The sequence below is a fragment of the Pongo pygmaeus genome, chromosome 2 (genome assembly GCF_028885625.2).
Source record: "Pongo pygmaeus isolate AG05252 chromosome 2, NHGRI_mPonPyg2-v2.0_pri, whole genome shotgun sequence".
In the NCBI taxonomy this organism is placed as follows: domain Eukaryota; kingdom Metazoa; phylum Chordata; class Mammalia; order Primates; family Hominidae; genus Pongo; species Pongo pygmaeus.
This window is the reverse complement of record NC_085930.1, coordinates 137,678,074-137,697,469: the sequence shown is the minus strand read 5'-3', so window position 1 is coordinate 137,697,469 and position 19,396 is coordinate 137,678,074. Positions and strand designations below refer to the sequence as shown.

Here is a 19,396-nt window from a genome sequence, read left to right as displayed (position 1 = left end):
ACACGTCACCCAGCACACACAGGGGCTGTCCCAGGAACGAAGTGGCATGCATATGTGGCACTCCAGGCTTCCAGCTCATCTGTGAACAGCTGTGGTCATTTGGTGGCGAAAACTCTACAACCCACCCACCACCCTCCTAGCCGCAGTCCCACCTGCTCCATTTTCACTACAGTCGTTTTTGAAGAAGGGCGGTGTTTCTCCTGCAGTTTACTGACAATGTTTACAGAGAAGCTATCGTTCAAGCTACTGTTCACTGCCTCCCGCCCCCGCTCAAAACACATGAAAAGTTATTCTGCCCTAGAAAATATAGGTGCCTTAGCCAGCAGGCAGGTAAACATCCTCGTGCTCTATGCCCTGCTTTTGTCGTCTAATTCATTTTCTCCCTCATTCTCTCTCTCATTCTCTCTTATTCTCTCTCTCATGCTCTTTCTCTCGCATTCCTTCTCTCCCTTCCTCGTTCTCTGTATCTGTATCTCTGTCTTTCATAAGCAGAAACACACATACACACCGTGATATAAGAACATATAAAATCACGTCTAAGGATATTGGAATACAACTTAAGGTGAGTGCAAAAAAGGGCAGAGAATGAGCAGTGCAGAAAAGCTGGAGTCGTCGGGGGAGAAGACTGCTGGGCCCCGGATGATGAGCCCTTCTCTGAACAGCATCCAGTTTGGACACAGTGAAGAACACTGACAATCCCAGGTCAATGTGCCTTCAGTTCCTTAGAGGAAAAAAAGACAGCTTGAAGACAAAATCACTGTGAGAGTCACAGAAATGGCAATGAGGCATCCCTCTGTTTTTACTTGAAATAGGTATGCATTTTTAAATGCCTCGCTTACCTCAGGTGGGTGGTGAATTCTAACGTACTTTCATGCCAGTTACTTCTGCACACCAGTGGGAGGCATCCCTGAGTGCTCTCTGACAGCTGAACGGATCTTCTCAGGGATGCCCTTATTCCAGCACTATTTCTGCAATGTATAGAAAGCACTGTCCTTGAAACCAGTTTCCTGCACTTGGGAATGAGGCGATGGAGACTGAGGAGCCCCAGACGGGAGCCAAACAGAACCTTGGCTGGGGTGGGCTCCTCGTCAATGTGTGTGTGTGGACGGGGCACAGCCAGGCAGGCCAGAACTTCCTGATCAGCTTGGAGTCTGTGGAAAGCAGACTGGTTAATAACATGGACCATTCCAGCTCCTATCATTATGCATGGCACATAGCAAGAACTTAACAAATATTGATTAATGGAAGAGGAGTAGCAGACACTTACTTCACATTTTTCCACATGCCAGACCTTGTTCTAAGTGCTTTGCTTATGCTAACTCATTTTATCCTTTCAACACTCCAGTGAGGCTGGTGCTGTTACTCTCCCCATTTTACAGATGGGAAGAGGCTAAAATGCCCAAAATCAAACTAGAAAAAGGCAAAGCAAGGATGTACATGAGTATGAAGCAGGTGCTGTGCTAACTGCTTACAATTGTTATTTCATTTGACCCTCATAGCACCCTGTGAAAGAATATCATTGTCCCCATTTTATAGAAGAAACTGATGCTCAGAGAGGTTAAAACAATTCCCACTAATAAGTGGCAGACTTAGGATTTGAACCAAGGACAATCTGACTTCAGACATAGCCATAGGGGATTAGCGCCCCCTATTGCCCACTCTAGTGAGTTCTTAGGCTGTCGGGGAGCAGCCTGGCAGTGTCCAGGGTTGTCCTATATGCCTGCTGGGCCCTGGCTGACTGGGCCCTGACAACCAGCATCCTGGAACTGGCCAGAGGTTCAGGGACAGGCTGGGGAGGGGTGCAAAGGCCCTATCTGCTCCCTTCCAGTCGTCTGGGGCGTTCTCACATTGGCAAGGGCAGAGTGCTCCCTTCCTCTGAGTGGGTCAGAGACGCCATTGATAGGCCCCTGGAAACCAGAACTGCTGGTTTCTTCTGGCCCGTGTCTCAGATACTGGCCTCTGGGGAGTGAGAGTCGGTTGGAAATCCAGCCCTTTCCTCCTCTCTGAGCCCATCTCCTCTGGAGGGGTGCTTTCCTCTTGGCACCTTCATGCCACATGGGAAATTCAAGTGTCCTTTGGTCCTGCTGGAGAAATAATCCTGCCAACAAAAAGACCCCTTCGTACCAACACAGGAGAGAGAGGGCCCAATTTGTCACTGGGCAAGCATTAACAGACTTGCATAAAAGTGATGCCAAAGTCTGGACAGAATTTCACACAAATTTATAAAGTAGAAGAAAGAACAATAAAAGCTTCTCTTTTTATCTCCTTGAGTGACAAATGGATGGGTCCTGTGATTGTTTCCTGTGCACCTCCAGAGACTCCTGAGTTAATTTCCAAGGTGTGTGTTAATATTCTAAGGATCAGAATGTCCTAGACTTTGCATTATAAAATCTAAAAGTCAAGAAGGCTCCCTAAAGGGTGCCTCCCACCTCGAAGGAAGTAGTATCATTTTATCCTTACTGTGTCTTCTGAAAAACCACCAATATTATTCCCCCAAAACACCTCTTTTTAACAAAAATTTAATGACATGACCCTTCCCATTTCTCTGCGCATCACTTGCTGGGAATCTACAGTGAGTAGAGTTTACCAAAAACTTCATGTTTATTACCTATATTATTTCCACTACCCTGGGAACCTCCTTTTATTGATGCAGAAACAGGTGCTAAATAATTCTCCTAAAATTGATGTGGGGGAGCTGAGGCTTGAACCCAGATATTTGACATCAAATGTCTCTACTCTCAAAGAATGTATATATAGACATTCTATAGCAAGCAAAGCAAAGTAATAGAAAAAAAGATGAAGTTAGTAGAGGCGTTTTTTATCTCTTCAGTGTGTGAGCACCATGCCACATTCTAGAATAGAACTGTTCAAGAGAACTTGCTGTGAAGATAGAAATGTTCTTTATTTGAGCCATCCAGTATGGTTGCCTCAAGCCACAGCACATGTGCACATGTGTACCTGAAATGTGGTAGTGTGACTACTAAGGCACTGGCTTAATTTAATTGTATACATTTTAATTTAAATTCAGGGCTGAGCACGGTGGCTCACACCTATAATCCCAGCATTTTGGGAGGCTGAGGCAGGAGGATCGCTTGAGCCCAGAAGTTTGAAACCAGCCTGGGCAACATGGCAAGACCCTGTCTCTACAAAATATAAAAAATCAGCTGGACATGGTAGCACATGCCTATAGTTCCAGCTACTTGGGAGGCTGACCGCAGGAGCTGGAGGCTGCAGTGAGCTGTGACTGCACCACTGCACTCCAGCCTGGGTGACAGAGAAAGACCTTGTCTCAAAATAAGTAAATAAATAAATACATAAATAAATAAATTTACATTTAGAAAGCCACACATAGCTAGTGGCTACCATGTTGAACAGCACAAAAGCCCTGCTAGGCACATCTTGAGACGTCACCGAGGCCAGTAACTGACTGGCTGTTTGCCTCAGACCTTGGGGTGAAGATCCTGCAAATGTCAGCTGCCCGGCACTCACGTGAAGTAGGCTGCCCCTTGGGAAGGAGAACACATGATCGCAGAGGGTTTCTGGCTGCACTGCCCTCCTGCAAGCTGGCCTGGGCTTGGGCCTGCCAGCACCAGAATCCCATGACTCTGGCTCCCCCAGAGGCCCTGGCGCTGTCCATTCACCGCCATCCTAGGAGTGCTGCTGTTCGCTCTGCTCCTCCTCTTCCTCCTCCCCATCCCCCAGCCCAGAAGGGCAGCAGTCCTCTCGAGTTTGCCCCTTCAGACAAACCAGGACAGCTTCATCCAAGTATAGAAACAGTCACTTGCTTGCTCAAAGTCACATCAGAACAGAGCTGAGAGGAACCTTAGAGGTCATTCCTTCATTCCTCCTACTGCCACCCCATTTTACAGTTGAGAAGCCAAGACCTAGAGAGGTGATCAGTATCATCTTTGGCCTCTTTGCCCAGGGCAGTGACCCACTGAGTCCACAGATGGGGCAGGAACACGTGTGTGTGCAAGAAAAACAGGAACCATCTGGCTGAGGTCAGGCATTCCTTCTGCCTCTTTATGTCCGCAGGATAGTTTTTTAAATTTATGATGAGGAAGGTGCATGTTTGGCAAAGAGGACAAAGCTTCCAATCGTTTAACTGCCAAAATATACATTGGGGTCACTTATTGGTGAGAAACATTTCTTTCCTGTCCTTACAGATTCTCTGTAACACAATTCTAGTTTTTAAACCCTCCCTTGCACAGAGATTAGGCCCCAGTTCTCATAAATAAAAAAATGCTTGGAGCATATTTATTGATTGCATGACACTGTTTATCCATTTTGAAGTGAGTGGTACTAACAATCTTAACACTTTTCCAAGCAGAAAGTTCTCCTTCATGGCTAACTTCACTGATTTTTCCCCCTCTAACTCAGCGTGGTATGGAGAGAGCTTAGCCAAGCCAGATGGACAAGTCATTGATAGGCCACATTCTGCTAGGAATACGTAAGCTATATATGGCAGACTTTGTTTAAGGTCCAAAGTTCAAGGTTTCAGCTATAGTCATGCGGATCATATCAGACTTGAAGTGAGAGCTGCTCTCCTGATTTGAAACAGTCTGCATAACAAACTATTGGGCACCATTGAAATGTATCAGGGAACTCGCTGCAAAAAAAACACTCAAAATGAATCATCCCAAAGTTCTAGCAACCAGGAAACAGACACAGTAAGGTGAGTAGTCTAGGTTCCCGTGGGCATTCTAGCTCATTTTTAATGACATGAGTATATGTCTCCATTTCTCTTTATAATTAGAGCTAACAAATACCTTCAAGAGGATGTTTATGGCAGACTTTGGAATATTAACTCGTTATTATCAGAGTTATGTTGCTGAAGGTGAAACCTGATTTTGAATACAGAAACCACAGCCAATGCCTCACTCACCTCAAAATGCAAATGTAGCAAAAATTAATCCCATGGGACTGTTGTCTCATGTCTGGCCAGAAAGATGGGAATAACTAACTTGTTTGAAAGTTTCAACTGCTTCCATCTTATGCTTTGGAAAGTTTTTCAATTATTCAAACACTACCATAAAAGAAAGACAATAGCATTTGGAGTCAAAAGTATTTGTATTGAAATGCCACACCAGTCATTTAATGACTGCGATAGATTAAACTACTTTTCAAAATTATTCACTCCTTCCCTCCACCACCTCCATGGAAGAATTGTATTTCCCTGCCCTTGACTTTAGCTCAGCCATGTGATCATTCTGGCCAATGAAACACTGGCAGGTCCGACGCAAGCCAAGACTTGAAATGTGCATGTGCAGTGGGACTTGGCTTCTGCACCTGTCCCAGCTGGTTCACTGGCCCAAGAAGGAAGAGAAACGTAAGACTGGACCCAGACTTAATCTGCAGTTTAGAGCCACTCAGCCAAACCCAACCAAATCAGCCAACCCCCGGCTGACCAACAGACACTTAAACAAAAATAAATGACTTTTGTTTTAAATTTTGGGGTGGCTTATAATGTAGCAATTCCTGATTGATACGTTGGCAAAGACTTAGTTTCAGTTACTATGAGGATTATGATGCCAACTTCATAGTGTGATCTAAACAATGCGATGCTATGATCCCTTTACTCATTGAAGACCAATAATGTCCCACTCCCACCTTGACTTCCCCAATGGTGTATGTTACAATTTAGCTAAACTGGGCCTACATTTCCCAGGATTCCCTTCTCTGGTGGTCCTGGGTTAGCACTGACCACAAGAGAATTTTTCTGCAAGATATGGAAGCCAGAAGTATAGCAGCAGACATGTTTTTTTAGGCTCTGAAGGCTGGAGCAGGATCCCTGGAACAGTGGGTGCTCATGCATGTTGCAATCTGCTAGCTTGCCTTGTTCTGGGCCAAGTGCTTATGCAACTCTGTGGAGATGGGTGCCAGCTTCCCCTGGAAGTCACCCACAGCATTAAGGTTGGAGGTAGTGAGACAGATGTAGGTTCCGGTTTGTATTTTCTCTTGTTCACACCAAGCTTCCTTTTACGACTACCAGTTTTGGCTGAACAATTACTACTTTAGGATCAACATCAGATGCAGAGATAACCGCCTTCCCTTGATGCCTCCACTAGCCCCCACGCCATGTAAAGTCTAATCCTTATAACACATCTCCATTCTCTCTCACTCATGGTTCTTCAGCTTCTCTGGATTGAACCCTGACACATTATGGCTGAGTCCATTGTTGTCTAAACCTGTAAATTCAGGCAAGTACCTCAGAATATAGTCTTGAGTAATTTATTATGGAGCAAGAAACATGTAAGATTAAACTACTATTTATTGAGCCCTTACTAGGTGCAAAATCTGTGCTAAGTGCTTTACATGCATTATCTCATTTAATCTCATAAAATGGTCCCCAATCCCCTATCCAGTATGCTTTACTCTCATCACCATCATCAGTTGGTGGTTCGGAGATACCTGCTAGCTACAGTAATGCTCTAAGTCCTCACTGCCATTAGGAATTGTACACTGGGACCCAACGGCCTCTGGGGTGAACCAGGTAGCCTGTGCTATCCTTAAGTACACACAGGTAGTGCCCATTAAGGGTTTGCTTTCCCCTCTTCCTCATTCTCAACTTCCGCATTAATTTTTGCCCAAAGATACAACTTTTGACCCTATCAAACACTCAGTTCCCCTCTAAGTATGAAGTCTGGCCCCAAATATTTGCCTAGTGACGGGGTCCTGATACCACGGTCAGATCTCACATGGGAATTGCCCCAAGTGTCGATCCTCCTGGACTGAAGCAATGCTGGTGGCCCTGTGCACTTATTGGGATCTCCTACTCCTTACTGGGCATGTACCCCCATTTGGGAGCTACTTCATATACCAAATCAAGTACCTCTCACTTGCCACAACTGGGACTGAGGTGGCTATCTTCCTTGGAAACAGCCTGCTGGGCCTACCTGTGCCTCTGCAATCTACATTGGTAGCTAGGTTAGTTTCCCGGCATTTGTCCTGTCTCAGCAGGTGCTGTGGCAAAGTTTTCCAGGTTGTACGAAGATGAAAATTAGTGGGGCTTCTAATTAAGATATTCAAGTGGATTTGAGTGGCTTTTCAGTATCAGTAACTGTGGTAGTTTTGTACTATATTAACTTGGCCAAGCTGGGACTATTTCCCAGTATTCTCTTCCCAATATGGTTCTGGGTTACAGATGAGTAAAAAGGAGAAATTGGTGCAAGGTTTGAAAGGCAGAAAGGAGGCAGCAGCTGTGACTCTGGAGAGCGCTACAGTGTAAGGCGGTGAGAGACAGCTGCAGAGGCGCTGGTCGGTTGGCTTTCATCCTCCCTCTTTCCTGCTGCATGCCTGGTGCTTCTTCCTGCCAGCTTTACTGACCAACAGCAACTCCAACACCATTACTGATGCTTGGCTGCAGGCTCAGAGGTAATCTCACCAGAGAGGCAAAGACCTTTCCAGACTTCTTCACCAGCCCCTTCCAGGGTTCCCACTCCCACAGCTGGACATTCCTAACTTCCAAATTTCCCCAAAGTTCGAACTTGTCCACCTGTGCCAGGGCTTGAAGAGGACGTGCCTTTTTTCCCCCTAATTTGAGTGGTAAAGTCTGAAGACTGAAAAACAATTTTCCTTTTTAAAATGCTAACTTGTTTTCCTAGAATTTGAACAATATTCATTCATACATTACAAAGAATTGTGTTTCGTTCTGAGTTCTAGGGCTCTTCTGTAAGTGCATCTCTGCAAGTATGTAGAGAAAGGTGGAGATTCCCCCCACTCTGCCTCCACCGTATTTTAAGCCTTTTGTGGAATTGTGATTTCTCTTTTGTGTGCCCTTTGTTTTAAACCCTTAGCAAGGAATAATTTGTAAACTGGTTTCCCAGTCAAATATGTAATCATGGCAATTTGCTAGGTAAGAAGCAGGGAATGGCAGGCATCCTCAGATGGAGTTAAAGAAATCCTAATTACTTACACCTGCAGAAGCTGTTGCTTTTGTAAGGTATGTAATTAGCAGCCAGCGGGTGCTGGAAAATGTGATTGTCTGTTTAAATACGGGATGCAGCCCAGAGGCCACCCAGTTTAGAGCTCTCTCGCTGTGTACATTAGCCCAGCCTGGGCTCTCCTGGCCACTTGTTAAGGCTGACTGCATGCCTAAATGCAGTGTGTGGCCAATTGAGCCCCCTTTCCTTGTTCCATGTGCAAAGCAGGTGTGATCATTTTAAAAAATTGGCTCCTTTTGGCTGGGTGCAGTGGCTCATGCCCGTAATCCCAGCACTTTGGGAGGCCGAGGCTGGCGAATCATGCGGTCAGGAGATTGAGACCATCCTGGCTAACACAGTGAAACCCTGTCTCTACTAAAAAATATAAAAAATTAGTGGGGCGTGGTGGCGGGCGCCTGTAGTCCCAGCTACTCAGGCGGCTGAGGCAGGAGAATGGCATGAACCCAGGAGGCGGAGCTTGCAGTGGAGATCGCGCCACTGCACACCAGCCTGGGTGACAGAGCGAGACTCTGTCTAAAAAAAAAAAAAAAATGGTTCCTTTTAACTTAGTGATTATGAACTTTCTGCTTTTCTAGCCCAGTGGTTCTAGGCCTTGGCTACACATTAGAATCGCTAGGGACACTTTTTAAAACATCCTGATGCCCAAGTTGCACCCAAATCAATTAAGTCAGACTCACTGGGGCATCAAATTTTTAAAGCCCCCGAAGCGATTACAAATGTGCTGTCAAGTTTGAAAACTGGTGGTTCCCAAACTTTTAACTGCATGAGAATCAGGTAGCAGGCTTGTTAAAACACAGGTTGCTGGGCCCTACCCCTAGATTCAGTAAGAGGGAGGCAAGGGTGTCCAAAACTTTGCACTTCTCATATTTATGCCAAGAATACTGTCAGTGTTTGCTGTGGCTTGGATATGGTTTGTCCACACCAAACTCATATTGAGGCTTGGTCTCCAACGTAATGGTGTTGAGAGATGGTGAGACTTTTAAGAGGTATTTGGATAACAAGGGATCTGCCCTTGAAGAAATTAATGACATCTGGTGGGAGTGAGTGCTCCCTCTCCCAAGACTGGATTAGTTACCAAGAGAGGGAGTTGCTATAAAATAGGGCTGACTCTCCAGTATGGTATCTTTGCACATGCCCGCTTCCCATTCTGCTTCTCCGTCATGTTAGGACACAGTACGAGACCCTCACCAGGGTCATAACGTGAACTCCCCAGGCTCCAGAATCATGAGCCAAATTAACCTTTATTCTTGATAAATTATCCAGTCTCAGGTATTGTTACAGCAGCAGAACATGGACTAAGAGAAAGCTCAAAACAATGTTTAATTCCTTTTGGAGTTAGAATAGTTAACCATTTTTTGCACATGACAGGCATTAGCTGTCATGTTTTATAGATATTAGCTCATTTAATCATTTTCACAAGGCTGTTTCCTTCTCATCCTTCAGGTCTTAGAAAAAGTGCCAGAGCTCAGACTCCCTTAAAAAGTCACCTGACCCAGTTACTCTCTCCCACATCACCTGGTTTGTTTCCTTGGGGGCTCTAACTCATCTGTAATCTTGCTTCTGTCTCTTCTAGTTCCACATGTTTCCAAATGTAGAAACCCAATCTTCTTCACCTAGTGCCTAGCATGTGACAGGTACTTCTTTGCCTAGTGCATAGCACATGACAGCTCTTTTTCTAATTGCAGAATGAATGGGTTCACACAGCAACCCTGTCAAAGAAGTACTATGATCTACATTTCACAAACCAGAAGATAATTATTAAGTAACTTCTCGGAGATCACAGTGGAGGAACTAAGATTCAAATTGTCTTCTGACCAGAGCTGGGCTCTGAAACCACTCCAAGAATTGATCATCAGCCTTAAACAATCAGTTTTCTTTCCTTGTAATAAACTGAGTTACTCATCTAAGAATGTCAACTTCGTCTTACTACCACTTGACTCAGTTATTTTTTTCCCCAAATAACAATAAAAATCCAGAGCCCAAACTGTAGAAATTGGCAATTTCCTTCTTATTTAAAAACTACTGTCCATAACAGTCTATTAACAATGCCCCAAAGCAGTTGATTTCTACCTCATATGAAATCATAAACATTTTAATTCAAAATGTTGATATTATAAGAAAAACTACATAAAAGCAAATGGATTTGAATTATCTGACTTTATTTAGCATGCAATGCAATTTATTCTGGCAATAAATTAATATGTGCAGTTATAAAAAATGTTGGGTGCTTTTTCCAAGAAAAATGTTTCTGAATGTGCACGCTAGAATATATGCAGAATCCTTTAAACAGTCGACTTCATATTTTAAACTTGTAAGTGTGGTAACATCAAGTTATGGAAGAATGGACTTTCTCTGTAATTCATGATTTAGTTTGAATTTATAAAGGTTCTAATTGCCATTTCAGTTCCTACAAGCTACCAAGCCTGAAATTAGAGAACTGACAGCTGAGAAAGGAAATCACCTGATCGAGTTTCCTAATTGTACAGCTGAAGAATCCAATGGTCTTGCCAAAGATTATGAAGCTAAAAAGAGACATAGCCTGGATTACAAGTCAGTTTTTATAGGTGCTCCAGAAATGTCTTGAGCTAAATAAGGCACAGGTATCACAGAGAACTTTAGTCATATCTCAGAGTCCAGTTTTACTCTGCTTTCTCTTTATTTTTTAGAGATGAGATCTTGCCCTGTCACACAGGCTGGAACACAGTGGTGTGATCACAGCTCACCACAGCCTCAAACTCCTGGGCCCAAGCAATTTGCTCAAGGCCCCAAACCTTGCTAATTAAAAGAAAATTTTTTAGAGACAGGGTCTTTCTATGTTGCCTAGGCTAGTCTTGAACTCCTGGCTTCACATGATCCGCCTACTGCCTTAGCTTCCTGAGTAGCTGGGATTATAGGCAAGAGCCACTGCGCCTGGCTCTGCTTTTACTTTCTGCTTAACACAGGATTCAATCTTGATGTGTTCTCTTACAGTTCACAAACTTAGTGACTCAATTGCTTTAGAAACAAAGCAATGAATGATTTGATTTAGAAATAAAACCATTCCCATTATTGCAGCATTATCATCAGTCACTGACTGCTAATGCTTTTTATGCTTTTTTCCTGGGATGTGTGAACCTGGCAACTTTTCTTCCTGTTCTTCTATGTTCTTAGCAAACCCACATCAAGGGTGTCTGTTTGTGTTTGAAATTCATCAGCATCAGAAAGAGCTAACATGTTGGCAGTATCTAGAAAACCATCAACATGATCATGGGACAGCTCATTTCGCTTTGCAGCTGATCCCACCATAGTCAGTGAGTACTCTGCTCTGTTCATCTGAGCAGTCACTTTGCTTTTGCAAAGCAGTTGTGGATTACTTCTGGGATGTCAGTGTCCCAAACAGCAATGAGATTTCTCATCACATCCAGAATATGCCACATAATGTACCAAGCATTTTCAGCATACAATTTTTGGTAATTTATTGTCTCAGCCTAGTGGCTGCACACAGCCATGCTGCTGGCAGGTAAAAAAGGCTACTCACTTGTTTTAACCTCCAATGAATGTGTGCAGTACATTTACCAATAAGTAACAGAACATTTACATTCTAGCAAGCTATTTTTCTAATTGCAGGAGCCATTCCTAAAACAACCTGACAGACATCAGTGCATTAATATTTTTTATCTATACACAGTAAAGTTGTGTATATAAAGGGAATTTTCAAATTTCCAATGTAAATGATTCTAATTTCTTGCTATTCTTAGTACTGCAGCAAAGGAAGAGTGATAGCCTATCTTTATATATTTCTTTTTCTCCAGGGCAACATTTCTCTGCAGGAGTGAATGTCTGGTTTGGCTGCATGTTATAGAGGCTTACTAAATATGCTCTCATGAGCATATTTATTCACAATAGGTCTCTCATTTTCAAGCTCATTCTCTGCTGTAGATGCTTTACCTTATAGTAGTGACACAACACTGTGATATGCCAAAAGCACAGCTACCAGCCATGGAAATTTGACATTAGCCCCTATCTGGAATGCAATTTCATTAGGCTTATCAAAAAACAAGCAAAAACTCAGGTACAGAAATATTACTTGCTCTGACCTGGCAAAGTCATTCAAACATTCCATTTACTACACTGGTATGCTTTGCTCCTCTCATTCCGTCACCAATTTCACTTCTTTCCTTTTCATCTTGTCCTGACTTCCAAGGAATATGCAGAATATAAGAAAAGTCCTCATTCTTTCATCACTTCATTTTGGACTTTCTTTCTTGTTCACTAACTTTTAGCTCTGGAGACACTGTGACCTCACTGTATTTTCTCTTTAATACTACGACCAAACTCTCTGCATGAAGCATTACAGAAATGACACGCTGAACAGAACATGTTCATTCTAATGGGAAAACTGAGGAGACTGGCTTGGTGTAGAAACAAAGTGGGGTACTGATGAAGCAACTAATTTTAAATTTAGAACAGCAAAGCTGATGTCATATTTCAAAGGAAGGGCTAATTTGAATCATCTTAATAACCAAGTCAAAAATACAATCTCTTTTTTATTAAGAAATCCTAATGACTGAGGTAGATGATGCTGTTGTCAGATACTGAAGTAATTTGGTTTAAGATATGAAAATGATGAAACCAAGGGAAAGACAGCACTGTTTTGAAATTATCTTCTTTTAAATTTAGATGCATAATTAAGAATGCTTCCAATTTAAGGTTCTAAGCACAAAATCCAGATATGTCATGTTATGGACTTGCTTCCTGAAGATGAAATCAGCAGTTGATAGAAAGAATCCACACTCTCACAGAACAGCAAATCACAAATGGTTGTCTCTGTGAAGCCAGTAGCTTTGCATTTGATATTTCTATCTGGGCTCATTTCCAACTGTTCAGGATTTGGATTCCTGCAGGCTTCTTCAGCATTTAACTAATTCTTTGTTGGCTGAAGGGGCTGGGACTGTTTCTCCACACACAAACTGATCCTAAGATAGAGCGAGAAATGACATTAACCAGTGAATTTCCGTGTCACAAATACATTAATATTAAACCTTCATTTTGTTACAGAATCAATCCAGCACTGTTAATTTTGTTTTTCCATTGTTATTATCATTTCATCCTTGTTCAAAGAGCCAATGACAGCACCAGAATTAGAATCTTAAACATGTATCAGTTTTTTGTTCTGAATTCATTATTTAATATAAAACACCTTATAAACAAGCATCCCCATCTTCGGTTCAGAGCAACCACTTCTCAGAAATCACATAAAGACATGTCACATCTTTTAAATTTCTGTATTAATTACTACTTACACTAAAACTTCTCCACTTTAATATTTGGTCATTCAAATACCAGTCCTCTTCAAAGTAATTACTTCTTCTAACTAAAAGGGACAGGTCTTTATGTGGTTCCCAACATGGATAATCTGCTATGTTAGCTACTTTGTAAATGAAGTTCAATCTCTGATCATTTATCCTGGCTTATGTCAGCTACCACAAAAAATCTCTGCTTCCAAGGTTATCCCTCACCTCCAGCAATCTGATTCCCGAAGGATCAGCCCCTACTCTGTCCCTGCTACTCTGTTGCCCAATATTTGGAACCTTTCACTGTGCTCTTTGGAATCCATGGTCCATTGTTAGCACCATGCTTCATATTCTCAACCTCTTCCTCAAAATGTCCTTTTATCCCCAAGAGCACTGGTAATATCTGGAAACAGTTTGAATTGAAACAACTGAGGATTGCTATTGGCATCTAATAGGTAGAGGCCAGGGATCCTGCTAGACATCCTATAATGCACAGGATATCTCTGGACAACAAAGAATTATCAGGCCTAAAATGTCAGTAGTGCTGAGGTTGAGATGAAGTCATATTCTTAAGGACAGTTTCCCCTATATGCCCATCTAGTGGAGGCTCTGTGTTCTCAGAGTCCTAGTACCAGAGGGATTGGAAGCGAGGCTAGTTCCTCCTTTTTGCCTCCGTTCTCCTTTCCTGTCTAAAACCCATCAGTTTAGAATCTTATGTCTTGAGACTACTGCACTGCTATTCTTCTCTGTTGCTGTCATTTATCCACCCTGGATGCCATATTCCACCCCCTCTGGACCTCCAGCATATTCATCCTACCACCCTTTCACTGCCCCTCACTCCCTGCATGTTCTCTTTACCTAGTTCAAACTCCATGGTCGGTTATAACCACTCTTTTCTCACTCCTTACTATTCACTTGGGAACACCTTAAACCTGGTTAAATCTAACTTTCCGTGTCTATATTCACTAATGAAGGCTGAATTTCTACCACCTTAAACCCTCTCTTGATCCTCTATCACCACTGGTTACTGTCCGATGTCTGTGCTCTCCTTTGCAGCAAACTCCTTAAAAGAAATGCCTATACTCACTGCCTTCTGTTCTCTCATTCTCTCCAACCAGTTTTCTGCCCATTGGTTTCTTCACTCGTGCGCTGTTCCTGTTACTCCATGGAAACTGCTCTCATCTCCATCACAAATGAACTCAGTGTTGCTAAAGCTAAGGGTTAATTCTCGATTGCTTCCTATCAGTGTCACGTGACAAGGATCACCACTTCCTCAATCCTTTCTCATCTGGTTTCCAGGATTTGACACTGCTGATTTTCCTCCTTTCTCCGTGGTTTCTCCTTTACCATCACCTTTGGTGATTCCTCGCTTCCCTCCCTCACTTTTTAATACTGGAGTGCCTTAAGGCTCAGTCCTGTATTTTATCCATCTCTACATTCACAGACCTGGTGATTTCATCCAATCTCATGGCTCTAAATGCTATCTGTTACTGATAACTCCCAAATTGACATTGCTAGCCAATCTCTCTCATGAACTCCAGACATGCATATCCAATTGCCTTCTCAACAGCTCAACTTGGGTGACAGACCTCTCAAACTTAGTATGTACAATTTCAACCCCTATACCTATAGTTACATTCCCTCAATTGACAGTAACTCCATCCTCCCAGTTATTAAGGTCACAAATATTGAAATCATCCTTGACTCACTCCTTCACACCCTATATCCAATCAGTTATTCAAAGTGTATCCAGAATCTAAGTACTTCTCATTATTTCCATTGCTGTAACCAGGTCCAAGCCACCCATCTCCTTCTTTAATTAGTGTAATAGCCTCCTAACTGGTTTTCCTGTTTCTATGCTTGCTTTCTATAGGCTACTCTGAACACAGCAGCCAGAATCATTTTTTTAAAAACTGAAGTTGGATCATAGCACTCCTATGTTCAAAAATCCCCCAATGGTTCCCTATATCACTCACAAGAGCCTAAGTCCTTAAAGTGATCCACAACTTCTTCTTACAGTACTCTCATCCTGCTCTGCTCTGGTCACACTGGCCTGCTTTTTGTTCCTTGATAAAATCAGGCATGTTCCTGTCTTAGGTCCCCTTCACTGAACGATCCTTTGCTCGACTCTCTTACCTCATACCCTCATATGTACATGGCTCACTCCCTCACCTCCTTCAAATCTTTACTAATAAGGCCTTTCTCAGTAAGGCCTGCCATGATCACCCTATGGAAAACTGCAACCTCCTCCCAGACCAGCACTCCTGATCTTCCTTACCCTGTTTGCTTTCTGTTGCAGAGCACATTTTAATACAAGAATGAATCATTGTATTTCTAAATTATAATCTAAATTATAGCCTGCTTCTCTCATGAGGCTCTGTGCCTCATCCCCACTTTCCCTATATTCATTTTGGAGTTTATCCTTGAGAGTGTTGAGCTCCTTACCTAAGATTCCATTCCAAGTACTGAACAAAACTTTGGGTAGGAGTGGGCAGTAATAACATTTTTTTTTTCTATTGTCAACATCCTTGGGTGAAAGACAACAGGGCAACAAAAGATTAAAATGAAATTGTAAAGCTGCACCTAGGAATTATATCTCAAACAAGATAATGCAGAATTCTGTGTATAAGCCAGCATGAAATACCATACAATTGTTCCCTTCAAAGTAAGTCTAGCAGCTGTAAACAATTTTAATTACATATTAAATAGAAGAGAAATATAAAAAATTGTCCATTAAAATAATCTACATACTTTCTATTTAATAAATAATAATTTTCACTAAAGCTAGACTTATCTCTAAAGCTAAAATAAATTACGTCATCTGAACTTTAAACATTTTAATTTACTATTCGGCTGTTTATCAATGGTGTTGAAAACCTGCCTAAAAAAATACCGCACTTTACCTAGCACAATGAAACATTCTTCTGCACTCATCACTGACAAGCTGATCTAAGTCCTTGCCACAGCCTTACAATACCCTTCCCCCGTTTTAAAATTATATCCCTTACTTTGTCATAAATCACTTTTATAATGAGAGAGCAGCTAGGACACGTTGCCACGTCTTCCCCATTCTCCAAATCTTCCTACAACGAAATCAAACACCATGTGGTCAGGATAGCTTCTCTTCGCCATCTCCTCCCCCAAACCTATCCCACCCCTAAATGCAAGTCTCTTGGTGGCTTGCCTTCCCCCTAAGGTGGGTGAGAACCCCAGGGCCTTCAGCGAGAAATGCCGACATCATTTTCCCCTAGAAGCGTCACCTAGGGGAAACACCTAGGAAGGTTAGGCGAGCTTCGGCCGCCCCAAAAGCCCTGGGAAACAAAAAACGAGTCCCCTCCTCGACAGAAATATCCCAGGTTGGAACTCTAAGGCAGGGATCGGGCAGAGAGACAAGAGGCTCTCCGCCACCCTCTCCCTGGCCTAATCTAAGGCCAGAACTACGTGCCTACGGAGAGAGTTCAGGGTATTAGTTGGGGTGGGGGGACGCGGGAGGAGGAAGATTTAGCAACGGGAAAGAGGGCGTGGGTGACACAGCGCAGCGAAGGCTACCCAATGATGCAAGGAACAGGGCGGAACCAAACTGCGCTTGCTTGGGTGAACCGCCGGGCGGGTCCCTGAAGTTACCTTGGTGATGGAGAAGTTATCTCCACATGGGCAGGGATAGAAATACGTCTCCGAGTCCTCGTCATATTGGAAGTCCTCGATTTCCACCTCGTCATGAAACACTGCCATGGTCAGCGCGGGTGGCCGAAGGGGTGACGCCCCGGCAGTCCGAGACCAGCTCCGAGGTTTTAACTTCGCCGGAGCCGGCCTGGGCTCGGCATCATCAGGTCGCGCCGGGCAAGGACTAGCGCTTCCGGTGCATAGGCAATGACGCAACTCCGCCCTGCGCGGCCAAATGGATAACCGGTAGCGGTCACCATGGAGATGGCTGAACTAGGGGCGGAGACACTGGGAAGACGGCAAGCTTGCTCAGCGGGGTCGCACACCGCTCCTCCTATTGGACGGCAGTGACCAATAGAATGTGGGGCTCGCCCGCGCTGCTGCGTCACGTCTGGGACCGCGGAGTATTCCAGACGCCTGCAACTAAACGTGGCCGGGTCTGCGAGCTAGGTGCCAGCGGGGGAAGTTTCCCTGCTTCTTATCGCCTGCTTTAACGCAGTAAACAGCCCGCTGAAGGCTGCAGCAGGTGCTAGGTAACATCCTCCCGGCCCTCGGGAAAGGCGGGGTGGGGAGGCGAGAGCAACTTAGCCTCCTCGACCTCCCTTCCTGGTGACGGACGAACAGTTCCTGTAGAATTTCGCTTCACCGAGTGACCTTGAGCCCAGGGCGACGGTCAGCTTGTTAATTCCTGGCTGCAGGTACATTTCGTTTCCTTCTCACCCCAGACGTCTTAAAATACCCTAAATTGTGTTGCTGAAAGGACCAAACCCTGGAAGGCAGGGATTGAGTTCTAGTCTTCTGTTTGCCAAGCTTATACCATTATTAACTACGATGATTTATAGTAATAGTAATAACATCACCTTTTATTATTGGGAAGTTATGTGCCAGCTATTGCACTAAGTGGAATTGTCAACTCTAGGAGTTTACATGTTCTTCCATTTTATTAATCTTTGAGGTACAGGGAGTTGGGCATCTTGACTAAAATCATACACCTGGGAAATAATAAACAGCTTGTCTATCTCCAAAGCCCAGGAACAAATTACTTATGTGAGTACCAGTTTTTTCGTTGTGAAAGAAATGGTGTCAGTAGGCAGGTTTATCAGTGTGAGGCCTATGTATGCCTTGAAGCGAAATGCAGATAAAAGGCATTTTTGTCTTGAAAGCAGTGCTAGTGCCTGTTTTGGTAAAACCGATTCCATTGGGTCTTACTTAATTACTAGGCATTTTAATGTCTTAGTAGAGAAGAAATGCATTGTAGTGAAAAAGCACTTTTGAGAGAAGATCTGGGATCGGAATCTTGAGTTGTTGATTACCTCTGGCAACTGGATATTTACATTCTTTGGGCTTTATTTCCTCTTCTAAGAAAGGATTGGAGTAGAGATGATACGAGATCCTTTTTAGATGTAACATTCCACTTTTGTATGGAAATTATGAGTTTTACTTGGTTCAGCAATGATATATAACATATTTAGTTTACATTTACATAACACATATACATAATATATCCCTATGCACTTCTGAAGAAAACATTACAATGACTACTAAACTTTACATTTATTCCTAAAAGGGCGGATCACGAGTTCAGGAATTCGAGACCAGCCTGACCAACATGATGAAACCCCGTCTTTACTAAAAATACAAAAATTAGCCAGGTGTGGTGGTGTGTGCCTGTAATCCCAGCCACTCAGGAGGCTGAGGCAGGAGAATCTCTTGAACCTGGAAGGCGGAGGTTGCAGTGAGCTGAGATCACGCCACTGCACTCCAGCCTGGGCGACAGAGCTAGACCCTGTCTCAAAAAAAAAAAAAAAAAAAAAAAGAAGTAGGTGATAATTGTATAATGCAAACTAGATTTGATGAGTGCTGTTGTATATCAGGCCAGAGGGAGTTGTTTATTGGCAATACCAAACCTCCACCTCTCTAGGTTGTTTGACAAGGAAGAGAAGGGGTCAATGTATTAGGATTGATTTTAGTAACACTCTTGCTTGCCAGGTGCTTTGGTAGACATTTTATTTATTCCTCTCAGTAATCCAGTGAGGTGGCGTGGGTAATGTTAAAATGGCAAGAGGAGACTTGCTGAAGATTAGAAAGCAGGAAGGAGTCACACCTGAGCCCAGTTCCGCTCATTTCCGGTCAAATACTCTGTATACTACTTGTTTACCACTAAGGTTTCTTTGCCTATTGGAGCAAGAGGAGCCCTTTTTCTTCCTCAGTGACACCTAAGATTCTAAATAGACAGATGTCATGATTGTTTTTTGAACTTACTTAATTTCAGTGCATTTATGCTTATTGAGGCATTCTTGGCTTTTCTCTGTCAGTGTCCTCTCACACCCTGCCTAATGTATCAGCAAGATTTGGGGCTCTAATTCCAAAATATATGTCATGTTCATCTACTTCTGCCATCTCTGTAGCTGTTACCTTATTATAATCTTAGACCAGAGTCTTTTAACTGGACTTCCTGCTTCCACTCCTGCCCCTCTCCCTCTATTCTTCCCACAGCAACTTGAGCAGTCCTTTAAA

At 43.3% G+C, this 19,396-nt stretch overlaps 2 protein-coding genes across 13 annotated transcripts in view; one reads left to right on the top strand and one right to left on the bottom strand.

The window, feature by feature from the left end:
• Positions 1-10,081: 10,081 nt before the first annotated feature.
• Positions 10,082-17,139, bottom strand: DPH3 (diphthamide biosynthesis 3). Of its 2 annotated transcripts, XM_054483180.2 has the most exons (3): positions 16,841-17,139; positions 16,225-16,299; positions 10,082-12,898 (listed from the first exon to the last, which is right to left on the bottom strand). In XM_054483180.2, the coding sequence occupies exons 1-3, from the start codon at positions 16,946-16,948 to the stop codon at positions 12,833-12,835; spliced, it is 249 nt and encodes an 82-aa protein (XP_054339155.1). In that variant the 5' UTR covers positions 16,949-17,139; the 3' UTR covers positions 10,082-12,832. The 2 variants fall into 2 exon arrangements, with proteins under 2 accessions (XP_054339155.1, XP_054339156.1); XM_054483181.2 differs by lacking the exon at positions 16,225-16,299 and having other exon boundaries at positions 16,841-17,059.
• A 20-nt stretch (positions 17,140-17,159) lies between these two features.
• OXNAD1 (oxidoreductase NAD binding domain containing 1) overlaps positions 17,160-19,396 on the top strand; it is a 94,836-nt gene continuing 92,599 nt past the window's right edge. For 8 of the 11 annotated variants that reach the window (XR_008501721.2, XR_008501720.2, XM_054483174.2 and 5 more), the window contains exon 1: positions 17,160-17,577. The gene's annotated coding sequence lies outside the window, so the exon portion shown is untranslated. The remainder of the gene's footprint in view (positions 17,578-19,396) is intronic. The other 3 variants (XR_008501722.2, XM_063661284.1, XM_054483175.2) reach the window with 2 other exon arrangements.